Source organism: Pelobates fuscus, chromosome 8 (assembly GCF_036172605.1).
Source record: "Pelobates fuscus isolate aPelFus1 chromosome 8, aPelFus1.pri, whole genome shotgun sequence".
Classification (NCBI taxonomy): domain Eukaryota; kingdom Metazoa; phylum Chordata; class Amphibia; order Anura; family Pelobatidae; genus Pelobates; species Pelobates fuscus.
The window spans coordinates 179,983,294-180,007,506 of NC_086324.1; the positions used below are offsets into that span (position 1 = coordinate 179,983,294).

A 24,213-nucleotide genomic window follows, 5' to 3' on the forward strand; every position below is an offset into this window, starting at 1 on the left:
CTATGTGGCCCTGCAATAAGTACACGTACATCGTACACTATGTGACCCTGCAATAAGTACACATACATCGCACACTATGTGACCTTGCAATAAGTACACATACATCGCACACTATGTGACCCTGCAATAAGTACACATACATCGTACACTATGTGACCCTGCAATAAGTACACATACATCGCACACTATGTGACCCTGCAATAAGTACACATACATCGCACACTATGTGACCCTGCAATAAGTACACATACATCGCACACTATGTGACCCTGCAATAAGTACACATACATCGTACACGGTGACCCTGCAATAAGTACACATACATCGTACACTATGTGACCCTGCAATAAGTACACATACATCACACACTATGTGACCCTGCAATAAGTACACATACATCGTACACTATGTGACCCTGCAATAAGTACACATACATCGTACACTATGTGACCCTGCAATAAGTACACATACATCGCACACTATGTGGCCCTGCAATAAGTACACATACATCACACAAGATATGTGGTTCAGTAGTTTGTACATATAGCTTTGCCCACTAGGTGGCATTGCCACACACACATTTCACAGCATTATCTGTCCTTATCTCAAACACTTACAACACCTTGTGACCCAGAGATGCACACATATAGCAAAATGTTTCACCCAGTACAAAGAAATAATACAATGTGTTACCCAGTGACACATAATGCAACACAATCACAACAGATGACCCAATCATGTAAAAGTGACTCGGAATCCACCTGCCGTATTGCAGAGGCTCCACTCAGGCTACGAAGAGCAATAAGTGAGGCCACTCGAACAGATTCTTCTTGGTCGGTGCATGCAGTCTGTAAGAGCATCTGAGGGACCCTTAACAGGAGAAGCTGAGCATGATCTTCTTCCATTAAGATAATTCCCAGGTTACCAAGGGCATTGGCTGCATGAGCACGGGTCTTCACTTGTGGGTCTTGAAGTAGAATTGATATCTTAGAGGTAGCAAGCGACACCAATGGGCTGTGAAAAGCAGCCTGTGCTCTATGAAAGGCAGAGTTTCCTATAGCAAAAGCTGCTGTTCGTCTAACTCGTCCATCACGGTCTGACAGACAGTCTACTAGACCTTTCAGAACCAACAACGAAAGCTGTTCTCCATGGCGGGCCAAGTTTCCTGCAAGAGTGCATGCTGCGGCCCTCAGTTCGGGCCCTGAGCTCTGTAAGACGTGGGGCAGAAGATTTTCCCATTCTCCCATAATCCTCTTCAGTAATGACATGTTGGAGGGAGACTCTCGGATCATGTGACTGAAAAGTGAAAGCAGGTCACAGATCACACTACTTGCTCCTGAACACAAAGCACTTCCCAACCAGGCAACGACGTCATCAGACGAGGATGCTGCCAATGAAAACTCGAGCAGGAAGTCCACGTCCATCAGAGCGATGCGGCACAAGAGACACACAGGAAGCTCCATGCAGGGTAGTGGCAGCTGAGAAATAGCCTGCAATGTAAGAGAGAAAGAGAGAGTGGGTTTACACTAAGCACATAGCAGCCAACTAAAGGAGGGTTATAGAAAACTCTTAGAAAGGACATAGTGGACATATGGCTGAGTCAGGCCAAACATTGCATGCAGTATTTCTGCCAGCTGATTGAGCAGTGGAGGAGGTCCCCTCCTATTGGTGGTAATCACACTGGAGCAGAGGCAGGTCTGTAACGCAGCCACCTATGCACTCTAGGCCCCCATACTAATAAATGTATTATCTTACCTTTCACCTCCTCCTTAGACAATAAGAATATACCCCATGTAGTATCCTTGTGTTGAATAAATGCATATTGCCCCCTAGTGCCAGCAGAGTCTGGACAGACAGTCTTCTTGCAGACTACGGACACAACCATAATTCTTCCACAAGCTCTGTTTTTAATATACACTAAACATTTCTAGCATATTGTACGGCCATGGGGAAGTTTAAACCATTGTTGGAGCGAAACTTGGCCACCTTTAAGGACGATATAATCCAAAGGCAGACAACCATCAGCACTCCAGATGTTGTAGACTTCATATCCTGTAATGCTGTTACACCCATAATGCTGGCAAAGCATCACGACATCTCTGGTGCCAAAGGTTGCCTACTCCTTATTTAACCCATTCTTTTTTTTTTTTTTCACATCAGAACGGCTTCTGTCCCATGAGTTTGTATCGCTTAGCAATAGGATAGATGCCAATTCATCATATGTTGTTATATATAGGAAAGTTCTATTTAAAGATTCATTGAAATTCATTTTATTGTGTTATTTTAGTTTGACGTAAGACCGGCCATGGAGCATCAGTATCTCGTCAATTACCCCCTCATAATCTATATTAGCTAGTAAATTGATGCCTAGCTCCCCTAGTCGTATCTTATCAGACTAAACATATAAAACATACATAGAAAAATACTCATTCACACAGTGCACCAGAGGCATTAGGAAACATGTAATGGAAATTGTAAGTTTAAGGACCAGTTTTCTTTTAGTATGTTCTACGTTATTGGTTAGTGGATCTCTCAGTTGTCCAGGGTTTCCATATCTTGATGTATTTGTTTGTCATATTAAGGTTTCTATATACCCGTTTCTCCATTAAACGTTGATATCCTATTTGGGATTCCACCTCTCTCCATGAGGGAATATTTACAGTTTTCCAATATCTGGCGATACAAATTTTAACCGCCATTAAAATATGAATTATTAAATATTTTATAATTTTAGTTTTAGTAGGGATATTCATATGTAGCAAGAATAGTTGTGGAGAAAGGTCCATTGTTATTTTAAGGATGGTATTGATTTTTGTGGATGTCACTTGCTTTAAAGGATCGAGAGCATAGCAATCCCACCATATATGTCTAAACGTTCCGTCACATCTTAAGCATCTCCAACAGAGAGGATCTGTGGGAGGGTGGAATCTTGCAACTCTCGCTGGGACCATATACCACCTATGGACCAATTTAATCTGTAATTCATACAAACTTATACTATGTATCGCTTTTCTAAGCAAATCGAATGATTCCTTCCATTGATCCAATGAAAACTCAGTTCCAATATCATTTTCCCATTTCAACATAGATTTCATTTTTCCCTTCTTGTATCCATTATATAGAACCTTATTTATTTTTGAGATCATATTATTCTTATGTTCTATACTAAGAATATTATCTATAAGTGAGATATTATGTATTGGATTGGATAAAATGTTTAATTCTAATATATGTAAATTGTTCGTTATCAAGACCTTTTGTGTCAGTAAGAATTTGTTGAAACGATTTTATTTGAAGATCTGGTTTTAAAATATCAGCTAGTTTTAGAAGACGTTGTCCTTCCATTTTTTAATATTAATATCCTCTATATATATTTGTATTATTTCAATTGGTGAGTTTATAGTTAGATGTTCTATAATCTGTAATTTTTTCTTCAAAGTTTGTAAATTAGAAAAAATATCCAATATTATCTTATTTTTTATTTTTAATTTAGAAAATGTTGGAGAATCAATCCAATATAACAGTTTAATATCAGATATATTGCTCGAGATTTGTTCTTGGTCTATCCACAAGTTGTCCACATTGTCGTTATTCCATTCTAGGATATGAGAGAACATGATTGCATCATGTACTTGATATACGTCTGGGAATGATATTCCACCATCCATAAATTTTGTAGTTATATATTTCAGGGCTATTCTTGATTTTTTTTTTTTTCCCCCCAGAGGTATTCTGAAAATATTTTTTGATATTCTTTTAATATGTCCTTTGGGACTTTCATGGGAATGGTTCTCATTATATATTCAAGTTTGGGTAGTAAATAATGTCTAACCGCATTAGATTTCCCTATCCATGATACGTATAAATTATTCCATTTAAGTAACGTATCTTTCATATCTTTGAGCAATGGGTAGTAATTGATTTTAATTATTTGATTCCAGTCAAAGCTTATTTTAACTCCCAAATATTTTATGCTCTCACTCGACCAAATAAATGGGAATTTAGATTTTAAAGTTAGAAGTTGTTGTTCTGGTAAGTTGGTATATATCACCTGTGTTTTATTTACATTGATTTTATAATTAGAAATAGATCTATATTTCTCAATTAATTCCATAAAATGATATAATGAATCCTCGCATTCAGTTAATGTTAAAATTATATCATCTGCATATAATAGAACCCTGACTTGTTTACCGGCCAGATGAATCCCTTGAATTTTTTGGTCTAGTCTAATGGCGGAGGCAAGTGGTTCTATAGTCAAGGCATATAGCAATGGGGCGAGTGGACATCCCTGGCGTGTACCATTATTTACATCAAACCATTCAGATGCAATACCCCTTCCCATAACCCTCGCCGTTGGATTAGTATAGAGAGACCAGATTAAATCATATATGAAATCTTGAAACCCAAATGCTTTGAGGACCCTCGACAGGAACAACCAGTTTACCCTGTCGAAGGCCTTCTCTGCATCCACGGCCACAAACAGCGATGGAATCCTATTATCCTCTATTACCTGTATTAGATTTAAAAGCCTACGTACATTGTGAGCTCCTTTCCTACCCATTATAAATCCGGCTTGACCTGGATGGATTAAAGTCGGGACGATTTTTTTTATTCTATCAGCTAATATCCTTGAGAAGATCTTTATATCAATGTTTAATAACGAAATAGGTCTATAATTCGATACAAAATGTGGGTCTTTCTCTGGTTTTAGAATAGGTATAATCATTGTTTCCTTAGGGAAATATTTCTGGCCTCTCACTTCATTGTAGACTTTAAAGAGAAGAGAAGCGATAGGAGTAAGGAATGTTTTATAAAAGGAATCTGTTAGACCATCTGGTCCCGGAGCTTTCCCTTTGCGGAGTGATTTTATAGCGTGGGTAATCTCTGTCATAGATATAGGAGATTCTAAATCTTTAGTCTGTTCTACATTAATTTTGGGTAATTTACAGGTAGATAAGAAGGTATCTATCGCTTCAGGCGTTGAGGTAATCTTTGGGAGGTTATATAGTGACTTATAATATTGACCAAATACTTCCCCTATGTCAGTTGGTGAGAAGTGATCTTTATCATTATATTTGATCTTTATAATCCTTTGTTGTCTTTTTTTGAATTTTAATTTATCAGAAAAAACTTTACTCGTTCTATTTTCTCAATGATACCACAACTGTTTTAACCTTATAATTGCATTGTTCACTTTATTTGATAAACTAGTTTTAATTTGAGTTTGTATTTGTTTAATTTTGTTTAGTGTTAATATATTGAAGTCTTTTTTATTAGTATTTTCCAATATGGCTAATTCTATATAAAGATCCGTTAAATTTTTCCCCTGATCTTTTTTCAGTTTTGCTCCAATTTTTATAAAGTTTCCCCTCATGAAACATTTATATGTACACCAAAGAGTACTATTGGATACTTATTTGTTATCATTAAATCTTATAAATTCTTCTGCTTGGTCTTTCGAATATTTTAGGCCAGATACTGAGTCTAGAATTTCATCCTTCATCCTCCAAGGTGTAGTTACCTTGGTGTCATTTTTTTGTTTAATATTAGTTATTATCGGTGCATGATCTGACCAGGATATATTATCGATATTAGAATTCTCAAACTTATGTAAACTATACGGATTTGTTAAATAAATATCTATTCTAGAATAGGTTTTATGTACATGAGAAAAATACGAATAGTCCCTGGTGTTAGGGTGGTGAACCCTCCAGATATCATAAAGGTCGTGTTCTATCATGATATTAGTAAATGATCTGGCATTATTAATTATTTTTCTTGTATAATGATTGTTCTTATTAGTTAGTGTTCTATCCATTTTTACATCTGGTGTAACATTCATATCCCCAGCTATTAATAAAGTTCCTTTTTTGATTTTTTTTGATTTCCTTAAAAAGCGATTTAAAAAATTTACTGGAGTAGATATTTGGTGCGTATAAGTTTACTAATGTATATAGTTCTTCGTTTAATTTACAAATTAGGATCAAACTTCTACCTTGGTTGTCTTTTTTTTCCATAATAAGTTCGAATTTAGTATATGCTGAAATTATTATTGTGACTCCTCTCTTCTTTTTATTATAGTCTGATGTAAAAATTATTGGAACTTTGGAGAATTTCCAGTAATTACTATTCTGCTTCTGCCAATGTGTCTCCTGGACGAAACATAGGTCTATTTTATTTTTTCTAATTGTATCATATAAGTATCCTCTCTTTTGGGGGGTATTCAAACCCTGGGCATTAATAGATAAAACCCTAACCATATTCACAGATCTTTACTGGTCCTTTATAATCTATAGTAGTAGTTTTGCCCCTGATGCACACATTCATACATACAAATGAACCTGTATCCCTGAAAGGAAAACAGGGTCTCCAGTTTACAATAATCCCTAGATAATATTCCACTGGATTATACATTGTCTAGCTACTCCAAATTGAGCTCCTAGCTAGAACACAGTTGCTGACGTGGTGTGTAGAAGGGGAGAAAAAAAAAGGGGGGGGAGGGGGAGGGAGGAGGGAAAAAAAATAAATAAAAAAATTCTTTATGGCAATCAGGTCATCAAGCGCCTCTCAGTACCATGTATTAGAATCAGATCCTTTGTCCTGTGTTAAATAAAACATGACATTGACAAACTATATAAACAAATAATAGCAAGACTTCTACTACTACACTAACTTTATCACTATTAATATGAAGAATAAACCCCAAACTCTTAATATGACTGAAGAGAGAGAAGATGACATTACACAATTAGGGATTTAATTTACAATTACAAGAGTGAAGTCCTGCACACAGAAAGGAAAGGTAAGGCAAGTTTACCATCATTTTTAGTAACCTTTATGGAATGACTGAATCTTGTGAGAGACGGTATTACCTGTATCAGAGATGTGACAGTCTGGTACTGTTTAAAAAAGTGGAAAATTTCTTTCATGCTGTCTCCAGCAGTCTCCAGAGACAGAGGGACACATATTAGTTTAGACACCAGATTAACAATGTCAGAGAGAGTTTGAGAAACGTCCCATCCAAAAGGACTGCAGCTGTGGGTAAACAAAACTAATTAATAATCATACTAGCTGTTCAGAGATTACCACCTTGTACAATACTAGCACTGAGATAACTGCTAATATAATACTAGCTCTGGCAACAATTCCTCATACAATGTTAAAATAGAGAATAACTCTTCATACTTTACTAGCTCAGAGATTACCTCCTCATACAATACCAGCTCTGAGATTACCTCCCCCATACAATACCAGCTCAGAGAATACCTCCCCCATACAATACTAGCACTGAGATTACCTCCTCATACAATACTAGCTCAGAGATTACCTCCTCATACAATACCAGCTCTGAGATTACCTCCTCATACAATACCAGCTCTGAGATTACCTCCTCATACAATACCAGCTCTGAGATTACCTCCTCATACAATACCAGATCTGAGATTACCTCCCCCATACAATACTAGCTCTGAGAATAACTCCTCATACAATACCAGCTCTGAGATTAGCTCCCCATACAATACTAGCTCTGAGATTACCTCCCCATACAATACCAGCTCTGAGATTACCTCCTCATACAATACCAGCTCTGAGATTACCTCCTCATACAATACCAGCTCTGAGATTACCTCCCCCATACAATACCAGCTCTGAGATTACCTCCCCCATACAATACCAGCTCTGAGATTACCTCCCCCATACAATACCAGCTCTGAGATTACCTCCCCCATACAATACCAGCTCTGAGATTACCTCCTCATACAATACCAGCTCTGAGATTACCTCCTCATACAATACCAGCTCTGAGATTACCTCCTCATACAATACCAGCTCAGAGAATACCTCCCCCATACAATACTAGCACTGAGATTACCTCCTCATACAATACTAGCTCAGAGATTACCTCCTCATACAATACCAGCTCTGAGATTACCTCCTCATACAATACCAGCTCAGAGATTACCTCCTCATACAATACCAGCTCTGAGATTACCTCCTCATACAATACCAGATCTGAGATTACCTCCCCCATACAATACTAGCTCTGAGATTACCTCCTCATACAATACCAGCTCTGAGATTACCTCCTCATACAATACCAGATCTGAGATTACCTCCCCCATACAATACCAGCTCTGAGATTACCTCCCCCATACAATACTAGCTCTGAGAATAACTCCTCATACAATACCAGCTCTGAGATTAGCTCCCCATACAATACCAGCTCAGAGAATACCTCCCCCATACAATACTAGCACTGAGATTACCTCCTCATACAATACTAGCTCAGAGATTACCTCCTCATACAATACCAGCTCTGAGATTACCTCCTCATACAATACCAGCTCAGAGATTACCTCCTCATACAATACCAGCTCTGAGATTACCTCCTCATACAATACCAGATCTGAGATTACCTCCCCCATACAATACTAGCTCTGAGAATAACTCCTCATACAATACCAGCTCTGAGATTAGCTCCCCATACAATACTAGCTCTGAGATTAGCTCCCCATACAATACCAGCTCTGAGATTACCTCCTCATACAATACCAGCTCTGAGATTACCTCCTCATACAATACCAGCTCTGAGATTACCTACTCATACAATACCAGCTCTGAGATTACCTCCCCATACAATACCAGCTCTGAGATTACCTCCCCCATACAATACCAGCTCTGAGATTACCTCCTCATACAATACCAGCTCTGAGATGACCTCCCCATACAATACCAGCTCTGAGATGACCTCCCCATACAATACCAGCTCTGAGATGACCTCCCCATACAATACCAGCTCTGAGATGACCTCCCCATACAATACCAGCTCTGAGATTACCTCCTCATACAATACTAGCACTGAGATTACCTCCTCATACAATACTAGCACTGAGATTACCTCCTCATACAATACCAGCACTGAGATTACCTCCTCATACAATACCAGCTCTGAGATTACCTCCTTATACAATACCAGCTCTGAAATTACCTCCTTATACAATACTAGCTTGAGACAAGAAAATATTAAGTGTGCAAAATGTTAAAAACAAGCAGCTCAAAAAAACACTTGTGAAAGGTACCTTACTTCCCTTTACCAAAATAATCATAAATAATATTTTGTGCAAGACTTATAATACAAAGTGGAACGCTGTGTGGGAAGGAGTATGTTACCCCCTTACAATATGCAGTTTTAAAGAAATGTTAAAACAGCATATCAAATATAAAAACATAGAGAACAACAAATAGTGCAGATGGTAGCAATCCTATATTCAGAAGCCTGAACTGCCATATTGGGGTTGGACAGAGACAATAAGACATATGGGGAGAGAAAGGGAAAATATAGAAGCATATAAATACGTACAATTATACAGTTAAAACTTAAACAAATGGCTAATCTCCTAATTTATATTTAGTTACAAGGGAGAAAACTTGTTGACAGACCGTAGGGGAACTTAAATAGATATATTAACAGGTGTTAAAATCTATAATGGGATGGATGGTTAAACCCTTTGAAAGCAGCTAACTGTGTGCAAACCTGGTCCCCATCACCGTCCCGCAGGTCTGTAGATAAAATTCTCAGTTAAACCAAAAATAATTGTTTTCTTATTTTAAATAATTATTTTTGGCAGGTTTAACCATCCATCCCATTATACATTTTAATACCTTTTAATATAATTGAATAAGTATCTAAGTTCCCCTACAGTCTGTCAACAAGTTTTCCCACTTCTAAACGGAAGCTCCTGGCTGCCCCATGTGATTAAAAATGGCAGTGAAACCAGGACAAGAGGGCAAATTACCCCGAGAGACTTGCAATCGGTTGGATTATGGTCACTAAATCCCAATAGTTGGACTTATAAATATGGAAGACTGTATATCAAATTCAACACTGCCAACTAATAAAGCTATCTCAAAATGGACTTTATATTACTTGCAATGTTATTGTTTTTATATTTGTTTTTGATGTTATTATAAATGTAATAGCTGTAGCACTGTCGCCAGCACTTTATTACAAGGATCGAGATATACAGCTTGGGATGTCTCACCCAACACATTGACACTAGATGCATAACCTTAGAGCCAAGGACATATGGGCTCTGAATAAGATGGGCGGCTATTTTTAATTACATCCATATTAGATATAAAACTTTGTCTGTGTTTTCTCTGGGGGACACGTCTCCAAATAGAGGACAGGTGGGGTGCTACATGTAAAAGCCCAAATACACATTAAGTGAGCCTATAGTTTGTGGCTCCATTACAGGTGAGTGTGTTTACACCCAGTTATACACATTTACCAAGGCTTGTTACAATCTGAACTATTTGTTGCTCTCTCTGTTTTTATCTTTTATATGATGCTGTTTTAAGATCGCTCTAGTACTGCATATTGTAAGGGTGTGAGATACTCCTTCCCACACATTGCTCCACTTTCTATTATAAGTCTTGCACTTTTGTTTTATAATACTAGCCCTGAGATATAATACTAACCCTAAGATTACCTGCCTATTTAGTGCTAGCACTGGGATTATCTCCTCATACAATACTAGCACTGAGATTACCTCCTTGTGACGGTAGTCACCATCACCTGGACCTTCACACAGACTATTTATGTAGATTTCTGGAGTTTTCCTAGATTTTAGTCACACTGTACCAAGTGGCGTACACACGACCCATGGGGCCCCAGTGCGAAAATTGATCCGTGGGCCCACCCCCGCTCGCTTACTCTGCGCAGGCCGGGGCCGCAACACATGGCGGCGGGCACCTGGTCGCAGGGCTACGACCCCTGCGACCGCAGTATGTACGCCAGTGCATGCAGATACACATACACTTAAAGGACCACTACAGCCACCCAGATCACATCAGCTCAATGAAGTGGTCTGGGTGCCAGGTCCCTCTAGTTTTAACCCTGCAGCTGAAAACATGGCAGTTTCAGAGAAACTGCTATCTTTCACTGAGGGTTAATCCAGCCTCTAGTGGAGCTAGAGGAGCTTCCGCGATTCTCACTGTGAAAATCACAGTGAGAAGACGATGGACGTCCATAGGAAAGCATTGAGTTATGCTTTCCTATGGGCGGAGCTGAGAGGCGGATCGGGGCGGAGGGATCCCCAGCGCCAAGGGAGTCCGGAGCTGGAGAAAGGTAAGTGCTGAAGACACACACACACACTCTCACGAACAGGACACATACACACTAGCTAACAGACACATACACTCACTGACAGACACCAAAAAGACTCACTAACAGACACACACTCAGTAACACACTCAGTAACACACTCAGTAACACACTCAGTAACACACTCAGTAACACACACACTAATACTAACACACAAACACACTTTTTTTTAATTTATTTTATTTAATCCCACAGCCTCCCTACCTTTGGGAGTGCTGAGGGGATTCCCTGGGGTCCAGTGGTGCTGCCCAGAGGCCGGTTCTGCGGGCCCGCGAGGGAGTACTCTCCCCTGAGCGCTCTCTGCCCAGCTCCCTCGCGTGCCGCTTACTGATTCCGAAGCCGGAATATGACGTCATATTCATGCTCGGCATCAGTGCGGTGCGCGAGGGAGATGGGCAGAGATCGCTCAGGGGAGAGTGCTCCCTCGCTTGCCCGCAGGACCGGACGCCCGGTGACACCAGGGCCAGCCTCGGGCCCCCCAGGAGAAGAGGCTGGCCACACTGGCGTACATACAGTGTCGCAGGGCGGCCGGGCCCCCTGGTGGGTCAGACCCGGTCGCAGCCGCGACCCTTGCGACCGCGGTATGTACGCCGCTGACTGTACCCATTATAGGTGAAGGGTGTGTGTAATGTAATAGTTTTTTTAATGTGTGTGTATACTGTTAAATATTATGCTTGCTCTCCTGTACTGCTGAGGATTGTTATCAACAAGGTGGATTTGGCAATTGAGCCTATGTTACATAGTTACATTGCTGAAAAGAGACTTGCGTCCATCAAGTTCAGCCTTCCTCACATATGTTTTTTGCTGTTGATCCAAAAGAAGGCAAAAAAACCCAGTTTGAAGCACTTCCAATTTTGCAACAAGCTAGGAAAAAAATCCTTCTTGACTCCAGAATGGCAGTCAGATTTATCCTTGGATCAAGCAGTTATTACCCTACATTGAAAGATTATATCCTTGAATATTCTGTTTTTGCAAGTATGCATCTAGTAGCTGTTTGAACATCTGTATGAACTCTGATAAAACCACTTCTTCAGGCAGAGAATTCCACATCCTGATTGTTCTTACAGTAAAAAAAAAACCTTTCCTTTGCCTTAGACGAAATCTTCTTTCTTCTAGTCTAAACGCATGACCTTGTGTCCTATGTAAAGTCCGGTTTGTGAATAGATTTCCACACAATGGTTTGTATTGGCCTCGAATATATTTGTATAATGTTATCATATCCCCTCTCAGACGACGTTTTTCTAAACTAAATAGGTTTAAATTTGTTAACCTTTCTTCATAGCTGATATGTTCCATTCCTTTTATTAATTTTGTAGCCCGCCTCTGCACTTTTTCTAGTGCCATAATATTCTTCTTTAGAACAGGTGCCCAAAATTGCACAGCATATTCAATGTGTGATCTTACCAGTGATTTATAAAGAGGCAAAATGATATTCTCGTCCCGAGAATGAATGCCCTTTTTCATGCATGACAATACCCTACTGGCCTTGGCCACTGCTGATTGACATTGCACATTGTTGCATAGTTTGTTGTCTATAACAATTCCCAAGTCCTTTCCGTGTGTTGTTATCCCTAATTCGCTTCCATTAAGGGTATACGTTGCTTGTGTATTCTTTACGCCGAAGTGCATAACTTTGCATTTTTCAACATTAAATTTAATCTGCCATTTGAGTGCCCAGTCCTCCATGTAGTAGTACTCTCTGTTTGTAGCAATATCAATACCTGAATAGCAAGGCTGGCTAATTTGCATATTTGGGTAGATTTGCATATTGCTAATTTTGCAGGCAGGAGAGATATTTGTAAAGGCAATAACTATAATCACTGTAAGCAGAGCTGCTGCGGAATAGGCAGAGGGCACGATACCTGCCTGGAAGGAGAGGTGCTGCCTGGTCGGGTGCAAAAGCTCCAGAAGGACCCCAGTCAAGCTGCGGCGACTGGGGCAGAAGCATTTCAGGGTTCCTGCAAGCGGCTACGAAGCAGGCTTGGCTGAGGTACCCAGCCGGAGTACAGGGAGCTCCGTCACACTCCTAATACAATACTAGCCCTGAGATGACCTCATCTCATTATTAAGTGTAGTTTCCAGGTAGACCATAAAGTTCAGATTGCTAAAATGCAAGGCTTTGATAAATAGTCTCCTTTGTTGGCACAACACATTTGCTGTATTTTCAAAAACTGTTATTTAACAACTTCTCGTTGATTATTTAGACCTAGTTTTTAATAGTTTAAATACCTAGTTGTTAAAAATTTAAATATACACACTGTAATGTCATGTCCATATGGGAAATATACACTTGTCACATCATCAATGTACTTGTCAATCAGTAACCTTCAACCTATGATGTAATAGAAAAGCCAGCGAAGGAGCCATTTTTGTGTCATTAAACTTGTGATATCAGTCTTGCAGGCTCGCCATTGCAAGATTAACCAAGTATTTCAAAAGACGTTCCTGGTTTCAATGTGGTGAGGTTTACAGATCTCAGAAGTATTACCAGAACTAGAATGGTCCTTGAGTTTTAAAGTGTGATTACTTTAAAACTGTCTCACAACTCCAGACAAAGGTCAGATACCATGTGTGTGTTCTGGATATTGGATTGTAATGTACTCCTAAGTGATTGTTAAGTAACTTACGCCTCAGCAATGAGACTCAGGCAGCTGGGATTCATTAATCTGTTCATTGTTGCTATAACTGTGCCATCAGTGTTCCCCAGAAGGGAAAGGAATCGTTCAGGGTCCCGAACAGAGATCACCAGAGCAAGCTCAAGGAAGCTGATCACTCCTGAGATAGAAACAAATTGTTTTTAAAAAATCAGGCTGTTTAATTGCAAGGGCCATTCCACCTTCCCCTTTAGTATACAAATCACTTCCATCTACAGCTCCACAACCTACTCACCGCGTACAGACAGCAGACTCCAATCTGGGAGCACTGGGTGCATGCAGTCGCTCCCCCGTGGGGTGTCTCCTTCAAGAAGTGCTCTTGGATTTGAAACATGCAACAATGCGAACACACACTGCCACAAAAATATAACATCTGCTGAAACTTCCAAAAAGAATTTTTCATCCTAAGAAATCAATAGACAGTGTATCAGGGTATACAGATAGAAATTGGCATACTCATATAGTGAAACAAACGTGACACATTAATCTAGTGACACACAAATGTGACATGTTAATCTAGAGACACAGACATCTAGTGGCACGTTAATCTAAAGATACGGACACATGGACAATGTGACATATTGATATAGTGACACAGACACAAAAATACAAATTAATCCCAGGATACAGACATGGGCACAAAGAAACAATAATATAGTAACACAGAGACAAAGGGACATGTTAATCTAAACACACGGACACAAAGAGACAGAGAAAAAGTGATGTGTTAATCTAGTGACACAGACATAGAGGAAAACATTAACGTAAAGACACAGACCCAAAGAGACACATTAAAATAGTGACACGGACACAAAGAGACACATTAAAATAGTGACACGGACACAAAGAGACACATTAAAATAGTGATACAGAGACAAAACGACTCGTAAATCAAGTGACAAAGCATGACACGTCAATCCAGTGACAAAGCATGACATGTCAATCCAGTGACAAAGAATGACACGTCAATCTCAATCATTCAGTACACAGGATCCCACAGAGTGACGGACGTACATTCAGTATACAGTATCCCACAGAGTAACAGACGTACATTAGGTATACAGGATCCCACAGAGTGAGACAGACAAACATTCAGTATACAGGATCCCACAGAGTGACAGATGTACATTCAGTATACAGGATCCCACAGAGTAACAGACGTACATTAGGTATACAGGAATCTCACAGAGTAACAGACGTCCATTCAATATACAGGATCCCACAGAGTAACAGACGTACATTAGGTATACAGGAATCCCACAGAGTAACAGACGGACATTCAATATACAGGATCCCACAGAGTAACAGACATACATTAGGTATACAGGAATCTCACAGAGTAACAGACGTCCATTCAGTATACAGGATCCAACAGAGGAACAGACGTCCATTCAATATACAGGATCACACAGAGTAACAGACGTACATTAGGTATACAAGAATCCCACAGAGTAACAGACGTATATTCAGTATGCAGGGTAATGGACCCTCCGTCAATCAATGCTCCTAGTGCTTACCAAGGACCATCAGCACCGCACAAGACACCATAAGCACTGCAGATCCCACAAACCGCCGCAGTTTGTTTGGGGTCTCGCCGTCCTCTACCCACCCTGGGCCTACGACAAGGCTCCAGGTTCCAGTGGGTGAACCTCTCCTCCAAGAGAGAGTAGCAAGAACAAGCTCCCTGAGGAGTATACAGAGTATAGCAATCCCCCATTGTAGATGCAGCCTTTTCCCCCCACACGAGACAAGGCTCTATGTTGAGGGTAAAACAGGAACTCAGCAGATCTGAGGGTTGTCTTTTATACAGGCACAGGACACAAAGTCACAAAATCCAATCAAAACAGTAGTGTACAGTTAGACACTCCCAGATAATGTACACAAACCCTCCCCTCTGCTTGGGAGATAATTGAGTAAGATACTAAAATTAACTAAACTATCCCCAAGCAGAAAAAACTAAATTTCACAAAACACAGAAAACACCCCAAAACACTACATATCCACACATTATACATCCCTGGATAGCCCTGATCTGGATGAACAACATATCCAAAAATCACCCAGATCAGAGCAGGGGTTCAGGATATTCCTGGAAGTCTCTTTTGACCAACTGCACATTTTCATGGCCAAAACAGTTCCAGAGAATTAGGCTGTGCGGCCGATCTATTTCCAACTCTAAGTTCAGTTCGAATGCACGAACGGGGGCCGTTTGTGCAAATTGTCAATGTTAAAGTGGTGTTCGAATTGGCGAATGCCGTTCGACTCCCGTAGCGTCGAAGTTCTGGAGAAGGTAAAGTTCAGCGGCGTTCGTGCCATCGTGTGCCCAATTTGAGTTCCATGAACTCGACGACAAAACACTGCTGAACACGTTCGACTAAACAAGATGGCTGCTGCCACGTGTTCAACTATACGAACAGCGACCACCCAGCCGTTCGTCAATTAGGCTGCGGTTTAGCTCCCAGACTGGGAGGTAAATTGGCTGCAAACTCCACTTGTGTGTGGTCCGGCAGTTCGAAGTTCCACTTTGAAAGTTTAAAGGGGCATTGTGCCAAGTCCCAATATGCACAAATAGAGTTTTTAAAATGCAATACACCTCAGGGGCCATAGTCACAGGACAAGAGGCTGGCAAGCAGGCCTCTCCAAAGCCCAGTGGCAAGGTTCCTTTCGCCACATACAGGATCCCACACAGTGACAGACGTACATTTAGTATACAGGATCCCACAGAGTGACAGAAGGACATTCAGAATACAGGATCCCACAGAGTAACAGACGTGCAGTCAATACACAGGATCCCACAGAGTAACAGACTGACATTCAATACACAGGATCCCACAGAGTAACAGACATACATTCAATACACAGGATCCCACAGAGTAATAGACGGACATTCAATACACAGGATCCCACAGAGTAACAGACGGACATTCAATACACAGGATCCCACAGAGTAACAGACGGACATTCAATACACAGGATCCCACAGAGTAACAGACATACATTCAATACACAGGATCCCACAGAGTAACAGACATACATTCAATACACAGGATCCCACACAGTGACAGACGGACATTCAATACACAGGATCCCACACAGTGACAGACGTACATTCAATACACAGGATCCCACAGAGTAACAGACGGACATTCAATACACAGGATCCCACAGAGTAACAGACATACATTCAATACACAGGATCCCACAGAGTAACAGACTGACATTCAATACACAGGATCCCACAGAGTAACAGACGGACATTCAATACACAGGATCCCACAGAGTAACAGACATACATTCAATACACAGGATCCCACAGAGTAATAGACGGACATTCAATACACAGGATCCCACAGAGTAACAGACGGACATTCAATACACAGGATCCCACAGAGTAACAGACGGACATTCAATACACAGGATCCCACAGAGTAACAGACATACATTCAATACACAGGATCCCACAGAGTAACAGACGGACATTCAATACACAGGATCCCACAGAGTAACAGACGGACATTCAATACACAGGATCCCACAGAGTAACAGACATACATTCAATACACAGGATCCCACAGAGTAACAGACATACATTCAATACACAGGATCCCACACAGTGACAGACGGACATTCAATACACAGGATCCCACAGAGTAACAGACGGACATTCAATACACAGGATCCCACAGAGTAACAGACATACATTCAATACACAGGATCCCACAGAGTAACAGACATACATTCAATACACAGGATCCCACACAGTGACAGACGGACATTCAATACACAGGATCCCACACAGTGACAGACGGACATTCAATACACAGGATCCCACACAGTGACAGACGGACATTCAATACACAGGATCCCACACAGTGACAGACGGACATTCAATACACAGGATCCCACAGATTGAGAGATGCACATTTAGTGCACCGGGCTTATTTACTTGGTTAAGTTGTTGGAGTAAAAGTTGAAAAATCCAGTCATGAACTCCAGAGCCGAGTGGAGGAGGAGAAATCAGCTGAAAAGAAAAAAACAAAACTGAGTAAAGACAAACGAAGCTGTAACGTGAAGACAGACTTGGGTCTGCTATGTAGAATTTCTTATAGATAAAAAAATGAAAGAAGGCATGAAACAAAGATCATTTAATAAAACAAATATTATATGAACATTTTAGATCACACAAACATCCCATGACAGAATTAGGTTTCCAAGTAGGTGATTGTGTGTCACCTTTAATAGAGAAGGAATTAGAAATAAACTGGATATTCACACTGTCACACTGTATTAAACACAGTAGCAGAGTGCTAGTCCTAGCAGGGACTCTCCTCCGCTGGTTACTCCTAAATGTGCTCAGGAACAAGTAGAATACTCCAAGGGAACAGCCAAGTACAGCAAAGTAATCCAAGAATCTCCCACCACCTCCACAGCAACTGGACGACACTCAGCTCTGGGGGTATAACTCCTTTTAATAGAGCCACACACAGCCTTTGTGGCTCTATTAAAAGGAGTTATAAAAGGGATTTCCAAATACACATTCCAGGGGCATTCCCCACTGGACCTGAGAGAAGACTGAGGTAAAGTACACTATAATTACATTAACTCTCAGGTCCAGAACATGTACAATCTTTGTCACCCCAAAACATACATTTCCCCACAAGGTACTCCCTCAAGTCCTATATCCCCGGATAGCCTGGGTCTAAGCACTCAATATAGCCGAAAAAGCACTCAGATTCCACAAATGCAGCCGAAACGCCACCAAGGTATAGTTTACACCTTTCGGGAGTATAAAATGCATGAAAAACTAATACCAAACTGTTCGTGTATATGTTCGTTATAATTATCTGTGTGACGAAACCAACCTCGCCACTGAGAACTGGAGAAGCCTGGTTGCCCGCCTGCTGCCTTTGGACTATGGCCCTGGGAGATTGGGCCCTTTACAAACAGTATTCGGCCCTAACAGAGTGCATGTCACTCATTCTGGCCCTTTAAATACAGTGGGGCCATTCGGTACTTGCCCTGTGTGAGCAGCGATACCCCCCAGATAGCTATGCCATGGAGCCTATTCATATAATGAAAGACTATGGGAAAGACTTTGGCTCCATGGCAATTAAACTGTATTTGTGTGGTCTGCGTGCCATTCACCTAATAATGTGCACGCAGACCTGAGCTATCTGGGGATATGTTAAATGTCTGTGTTTAATGTATAAAAAGTGACTTTATGTATTTTAAAGAGTTTTATGTTGTTTTGCAACCATGTGGTTAATGGAGTCTGCCTCTAGTCCTGGATAATTAGATTTCTTCTCCAATTATCTCCAGGGCAGAAGGGAGGAAGCCAGAATGCATTGTGGGGATGTTTTACTTTTACTGTTTGAGCCAGGGGGAATAAAAGATACTTTTACTAACTTTTGAACCCCTGGTCTGATTCATGCCATTTTTTAATATGTTGTTCCCCTGAATGGATTGATTGTGGATATGTATTTTTATGTGAATGTGATGTATGGTTTTAAAGTTATGAAAGTTGTGTAAAAGTATATTTTGAACTGTACACATAATGGGATTAAGTGTCACACTAAGGGGAGGGGATGTGTGGGAGGTAACATCTATGTTATTGGTTATTTTATGCCTCCCCCTGGGTGTGGCCTGTATGTGTACTCATGTAATAAAAACCAGGCTGGGTGCCCAGCACCTCAGACCACTGCTTGACCTTCAACACGGAGCCTTGTCTCGTTCTTGGGGGGATTCACTGTATGCTGTTGGAGATTTGACTGCTAGGAGTGTAAGCTGATGTCTGCTTTTCCTATTCATCTGCTAGCAGCTATTTGTGAGGTTCCAGCTGGAGTGCTACCTTATTCACCTATATCCAGTTCGTGAGTTCTGATGTTCTGCAGTAGCTGTGCCTTTCTGAGAAAAGGGGATTATCGCCTAAACGGATTTTAACCCCTCATATGCTGAAACGGTCCGTTACAATTGGTGGCAGCGGTGGGATCGTTCCTACAGCCAGAAGGACAGCTACAGAACACCATTTCTTTGGATTTACAATTTGAGGGCAACGCATGTCTGAGTACAGCGACCCTGACAGCACCAGGATGGAACCAGCAGTGGAGTACAATAAGGGTGACATGGATGACCGGGATGCAATAAGGAAAGGCATCTGGTACCAGGCCCTGGATAATGTACAATACCAGCGGGGTGAGAGTCTCCCCAGTGATGAGCAGCGGTTGCAGAAGCAAGTGGCCCTGCGGATGCCCTTCCTGGGAGAGCAGCCCCTGGAGGAATGGGTGAAGGAACTAGAGCACCGGGTATGGCAGGAGCTATGGCTGGAGGATGCCTACCAGGCGCTCTGGTGGTATATGGCACAGTATATACCCTGGACAGCCGAACATGACAAGCCAGAGGGAGAGGAGTTTGATGGTCCTGGCTTGTTATGGGAGTCCTTTGCAGAGCCTGGCTTCGGGAGCCCTGCGCAAACCAGACTGCAGGACATTTTCTATGAGAGGGAGGCTAGGCATGAGTGGGATGACCCCCATGAGGTAGAGCAAGACCTGGCTCACCTAGCAGCCCTGGAGTGGGAACTGGAGCAAAACTACCAAGATCTCTTCCGCTTCATTGGGAAGGCTCAGCAGGACAGTAAGGTGACAGACCCAGATCCAGACCCCTTCCGCTGGGAAGATATTGTAGAGATTTACTGGGAAGAACCCCAGGTGGCCTGTAGAGATGGGACCGAGGTCTCTCCACCGGCCCTGCAGGGAATTGGGAGCCCAGTCTCCATTCCCCAGCGGCAGGCTGAGTTACAGGGGGCAGAGGTAGTTGGTCCCACCCCCCAGCAGCAGAGTGATATGCCGGGAAGGCAGTGTGAAGTGCAGGGAGAGGAGAGCAGCGTCCTCCCTCCCCAGCGGCAGGCTGAGTTACCGGGGGCAGAGGTAGTTGGTCCTACCCCCCAGCAGCAGAGTGATATGCCGGGAAGGCAGTGTGAAATGCAGGGAGAGGAGAGCAGCGTCCTCCCTCCCCAGCGGCAGGCTGAGTTACAGGGGGCAGAGGTAGTTGGTCCTACCCCCCAGCAGCAGCATGATTTTTTGGGAATTGGGAGCCCAGTCTCTATTCCCCAGCGGCAGTGTGAAGTAGAGGGAGAGGAGAGCAGCGTCCTCCCTCCCCATCGGCAGGCTGAGTTACAGGGGGCAGAGGTAGTTGGTCCTACCCCCCAGCAGCAGCGTGACTTTTTGGGAATTGGGAGCCCAGTCTCCTTTCCCCAACAGCAGGACACTGTATTAGGAGAAGAGACGGTCGGTCTCCCTCCGCAGATGATGGAAGTATGCATGGGAGAGGAGCTTGTTACCCCCTCTCCCCAGCGGCAGTTTAATGTACCAGGGGGAGACTGTAAGCCCCCCACCGGTGCAGATGGGACCGTGGTCTCTGCACTTACCACACAGGGGGTAGGGATGGTCGGTCCTACCTCCCACGACAGAACTATGTATCCAAGGGGGAGACAACCGGTCTCCCCATTCAGCAGCAGAGCTATGCAACGAAGGGGGAGACAATCCGTCTCCAGCAACCAGGCTCCAACCAGACTACTCCGGTGGTAGTGCTGGCATCAGGACAGAGTACCGCTGGTCTCTGCCCACTCAGCAACCCACAAAGGCAGCCTACCAGTCCCCTGCACAGCCGGGGTGAGGCACCTGGACATGGACAACTTTCTCCTCTACCCAGGTGTAGTAACCATTTATTGTGGGTGGGCTGTACTGATGTTTCTGCTTTGTGGGTGGGTTGCTGGACTAACAAGGGCACTGACCGGCAGGAGGTCAGGTACCCTGTTAGTCTTTTTGGAAAGGGGGAGAGATGTGACGAAACCAACCTCGCCACTGAGAACTGGAGAAGCCTGGTTGCCCGCCTGCTGCCTTTGGACTATGGCCCTGGGAGATTGGGCCCTTTACAAACAGTATTCGGCCCTAACAGAGTGCATGTCACTCATTCTGGCCCTTTAAATACAGTGGGGCCATTCGGTACTTGCCCTGTGTGAGCAGTGATACCCCCCAGATAGCTATGCCATGGAGCCTATTCATATAATGAAAGACTATGGGAAAGACTTTGGCTCCATGGCAATTAAACTGTATTTGTGTGGTCTGCGTGCCATTCACCTAATAATGTGCACGCAGACCTGAGCTATCTGGGGATATGTTAAATGTCTGTGTTTAATGTATAAAAAGTGACTTTATGTATTTTAAAGAGTTTTATGTTGTTTTGCAACCATGTGGTTAATGGAGTCTGCCTCTAGTCCTGGATAATTAGATTTCTTCTCCAATTATCTCCAGGGCAGAAGGGAGGAAGCCAGAATGCATTGTGGGGATGTTTTACTTTTACTGTTTGAGCCAGGGGGAATAAAAGATACTTTTACTAACTTTTGAACCCCTGGTCTGATTCATGCCATTTTTTAATATGTTGTTCCCCTGAATGGATTGATTGTGGATATGTATTTTTATGTGAATGTGATGTATGGTTTTAAAGTTATGAAAGTTGTGTAAAAGTATATTTTGAACTGTACACATAATGGGATTAAGTGTCACACTAAGGGGAGGGGATGTGTGGGAGGTAACATCTATGTTATTGGTTATTTTATGCCTCCCCCTGGGTGTGGCCTGTATGTGTACTCATGTAATAAAAACCAGGTTGGGTGCCCAGCACCTCAGACCACTGCTTGACCTTCAACACGGAGCCTTGTCTTGTTCTTGGGGGGATTCACTGTATGCTGTTGGAGATTTGACTGCTAGGAGTGTAAGCTGATGTCTGCTTTTCCTATTCATCTGCTAGCAGCTATTTGTGAGGTTCCAGCTGGAGTGCTACCTTATTCACCTATATCCAGTTCGTGAGTTCTGATGTTCTGCAGTAGCTGTGCCTTTCTGAGAAAAGGGGATTATCGCCTAAACGGATTTTAACCCCTCATATGCTGAAACGGTCCGTTACAATCTGGTTTGGGAGTTTGCTCCCCCCGAACGCCACTCTGTTCGCCTGAATCTCCACGAATGTAACAGAAGGTGGAACTCCCAGCGATGTTCGATCCGTTGAGTGGACGATTTTAGTTCCATACACTCGACGACCAAACACCGCTGTCTCTATTCGTATTCCAAGATGGACCCAGCCGACCGCTTCGAACGTTCAGGTAGTTGTGGTTTGTGGAGGTGTGAACGGGGTTATTGGTGTTAAAAAGCGACAACTCCACATCTGGGGGGCCTGCCTTCGGTATTTTATTCGGTTGTCGACTAGAACAGTGGTAGCAAATCAGGAGAATGGTATTTACCGAACGGCCAGGCGGAACAGGGGAAAAACATGGTAATTCAATAATAGGTAGATCACACAGGGACTGCACACAGGGACTCCCCCGGGGAGGGGGAAAAAACGTCATGGACAGCCCAGAGCAGACATTAGGGTAACGTCCCAAGGCCCGTTCCACTACAAACACATTTGTCACATTTACGTTGTGAAACCCTGTCTGCTTGGAGATGCCATGCTGTAAATAGAGATCTTCAAACTTTATGAATAGCTCCTTTAGTTTTCTTCAAAATGAGGGATCAGAATGAGTGTCACATGCACGTGGAACCTTAAAATATTAGAAAAGTGATTTGTGTTACTCTGCTTTATACCAGAGAGCTCACCACCAAGGTAACAGCTGGCACTCAGCAAAGTGAGAATGTAAAACCTAAATAGAGATCAGTGATGGACGATGGCAAATGGTTCTTACCTGGAGCGTATCCGTCAGAATGCATCTCGCTACACACATCACTTTCTCAGGTGACAGCATGACGGGTACCCCACAATTATGGCAAGCAGACATAAGGACAACTGAGCATGCCTGGAAATCAGAAAATAAGATGCAGTGAATACGTTGCTACAGAGTTACGCAGTGTGTATGTGCTGTACAGTCACATAGTGTGCAGTGTGTACTCTGCTGTACGGTCACATAGTGTGCAGTGTGTACTGTGCTGTACGGTCACATAGTGTGCAGTACGTACTGTGCTGTACGGTCACATAGTGTGCAGTGTGTACTGTGCTGTACGGTCACATAGTGTGCAGTGCGTACGTGCTGTACAATCACAGTGTGCAGTGCGTACGTGCTGTAAGGTCACAGTGTGCAGTGCGTACGTGCTGTACGGTCACGGTGTGCAGTGTGTACATGCTGTACGGTCACAAAGTGTGCAGTGCGTACGTGCTGTACGGTCAGTGTGCAGGGCATACGTGCTGTACGGTCACATAGTGTGCAGTGTGTACGTGCTGTATGGTCACATAGTGTGCAGTGCATACGTGCTGTACGGTCACATAGTGTGCAGTGTGAACATGCTGTGTAACGGCACCCCCAGGCATAAAAGGGGTTAAAAGCCGATTAGTAGATATTCCTCT

The 24,213-nt window shown here is 42.5% G+C and overlaps 1 protein-coding gene across 5 annotated transcripts in view; it reads right to left on the reverse strand.

Moving 5' to 3' along the window:
- STK36 (serine/threonine kinase 36) overlaps positions 1-24,213 on the reverse strand; it is a 139,880-nt gene that overhangs the window by 11,575 nt on the left and 104,092 nt on the right. For all 5 annotated transcript variants that reach the window (XM_063430943.1, XM_063430944.1, XM_063430946.1 and 2 more), the window contains exons 21-26: positions 23,558-23,668; positions 17,771-17,845; positions 14,060-14,228; positions 13,798-13,945; positions 6,876-7,038; positions 762-1,490 (exon numbers count right to left, since the gene is read on the reverse strand). In XM_063430943.1, coding sequence (XP_063287013.1) covers positions 762-1,490; positions 6,876-7,038; positions 13,798-13,945; positions 14,060-14,228; positions 17,771-17,845; positions 23,558-23,668 — 1,395 coding nt within the window. The remainder of the gene's footprint in view (positions 1-761; positions 1,491-6,875; positions 7,039-13,797; positions 13,946-14,059; positions 14,229-17,770; positions 17,846-23,557; positions 23,669-24,213) is intronic.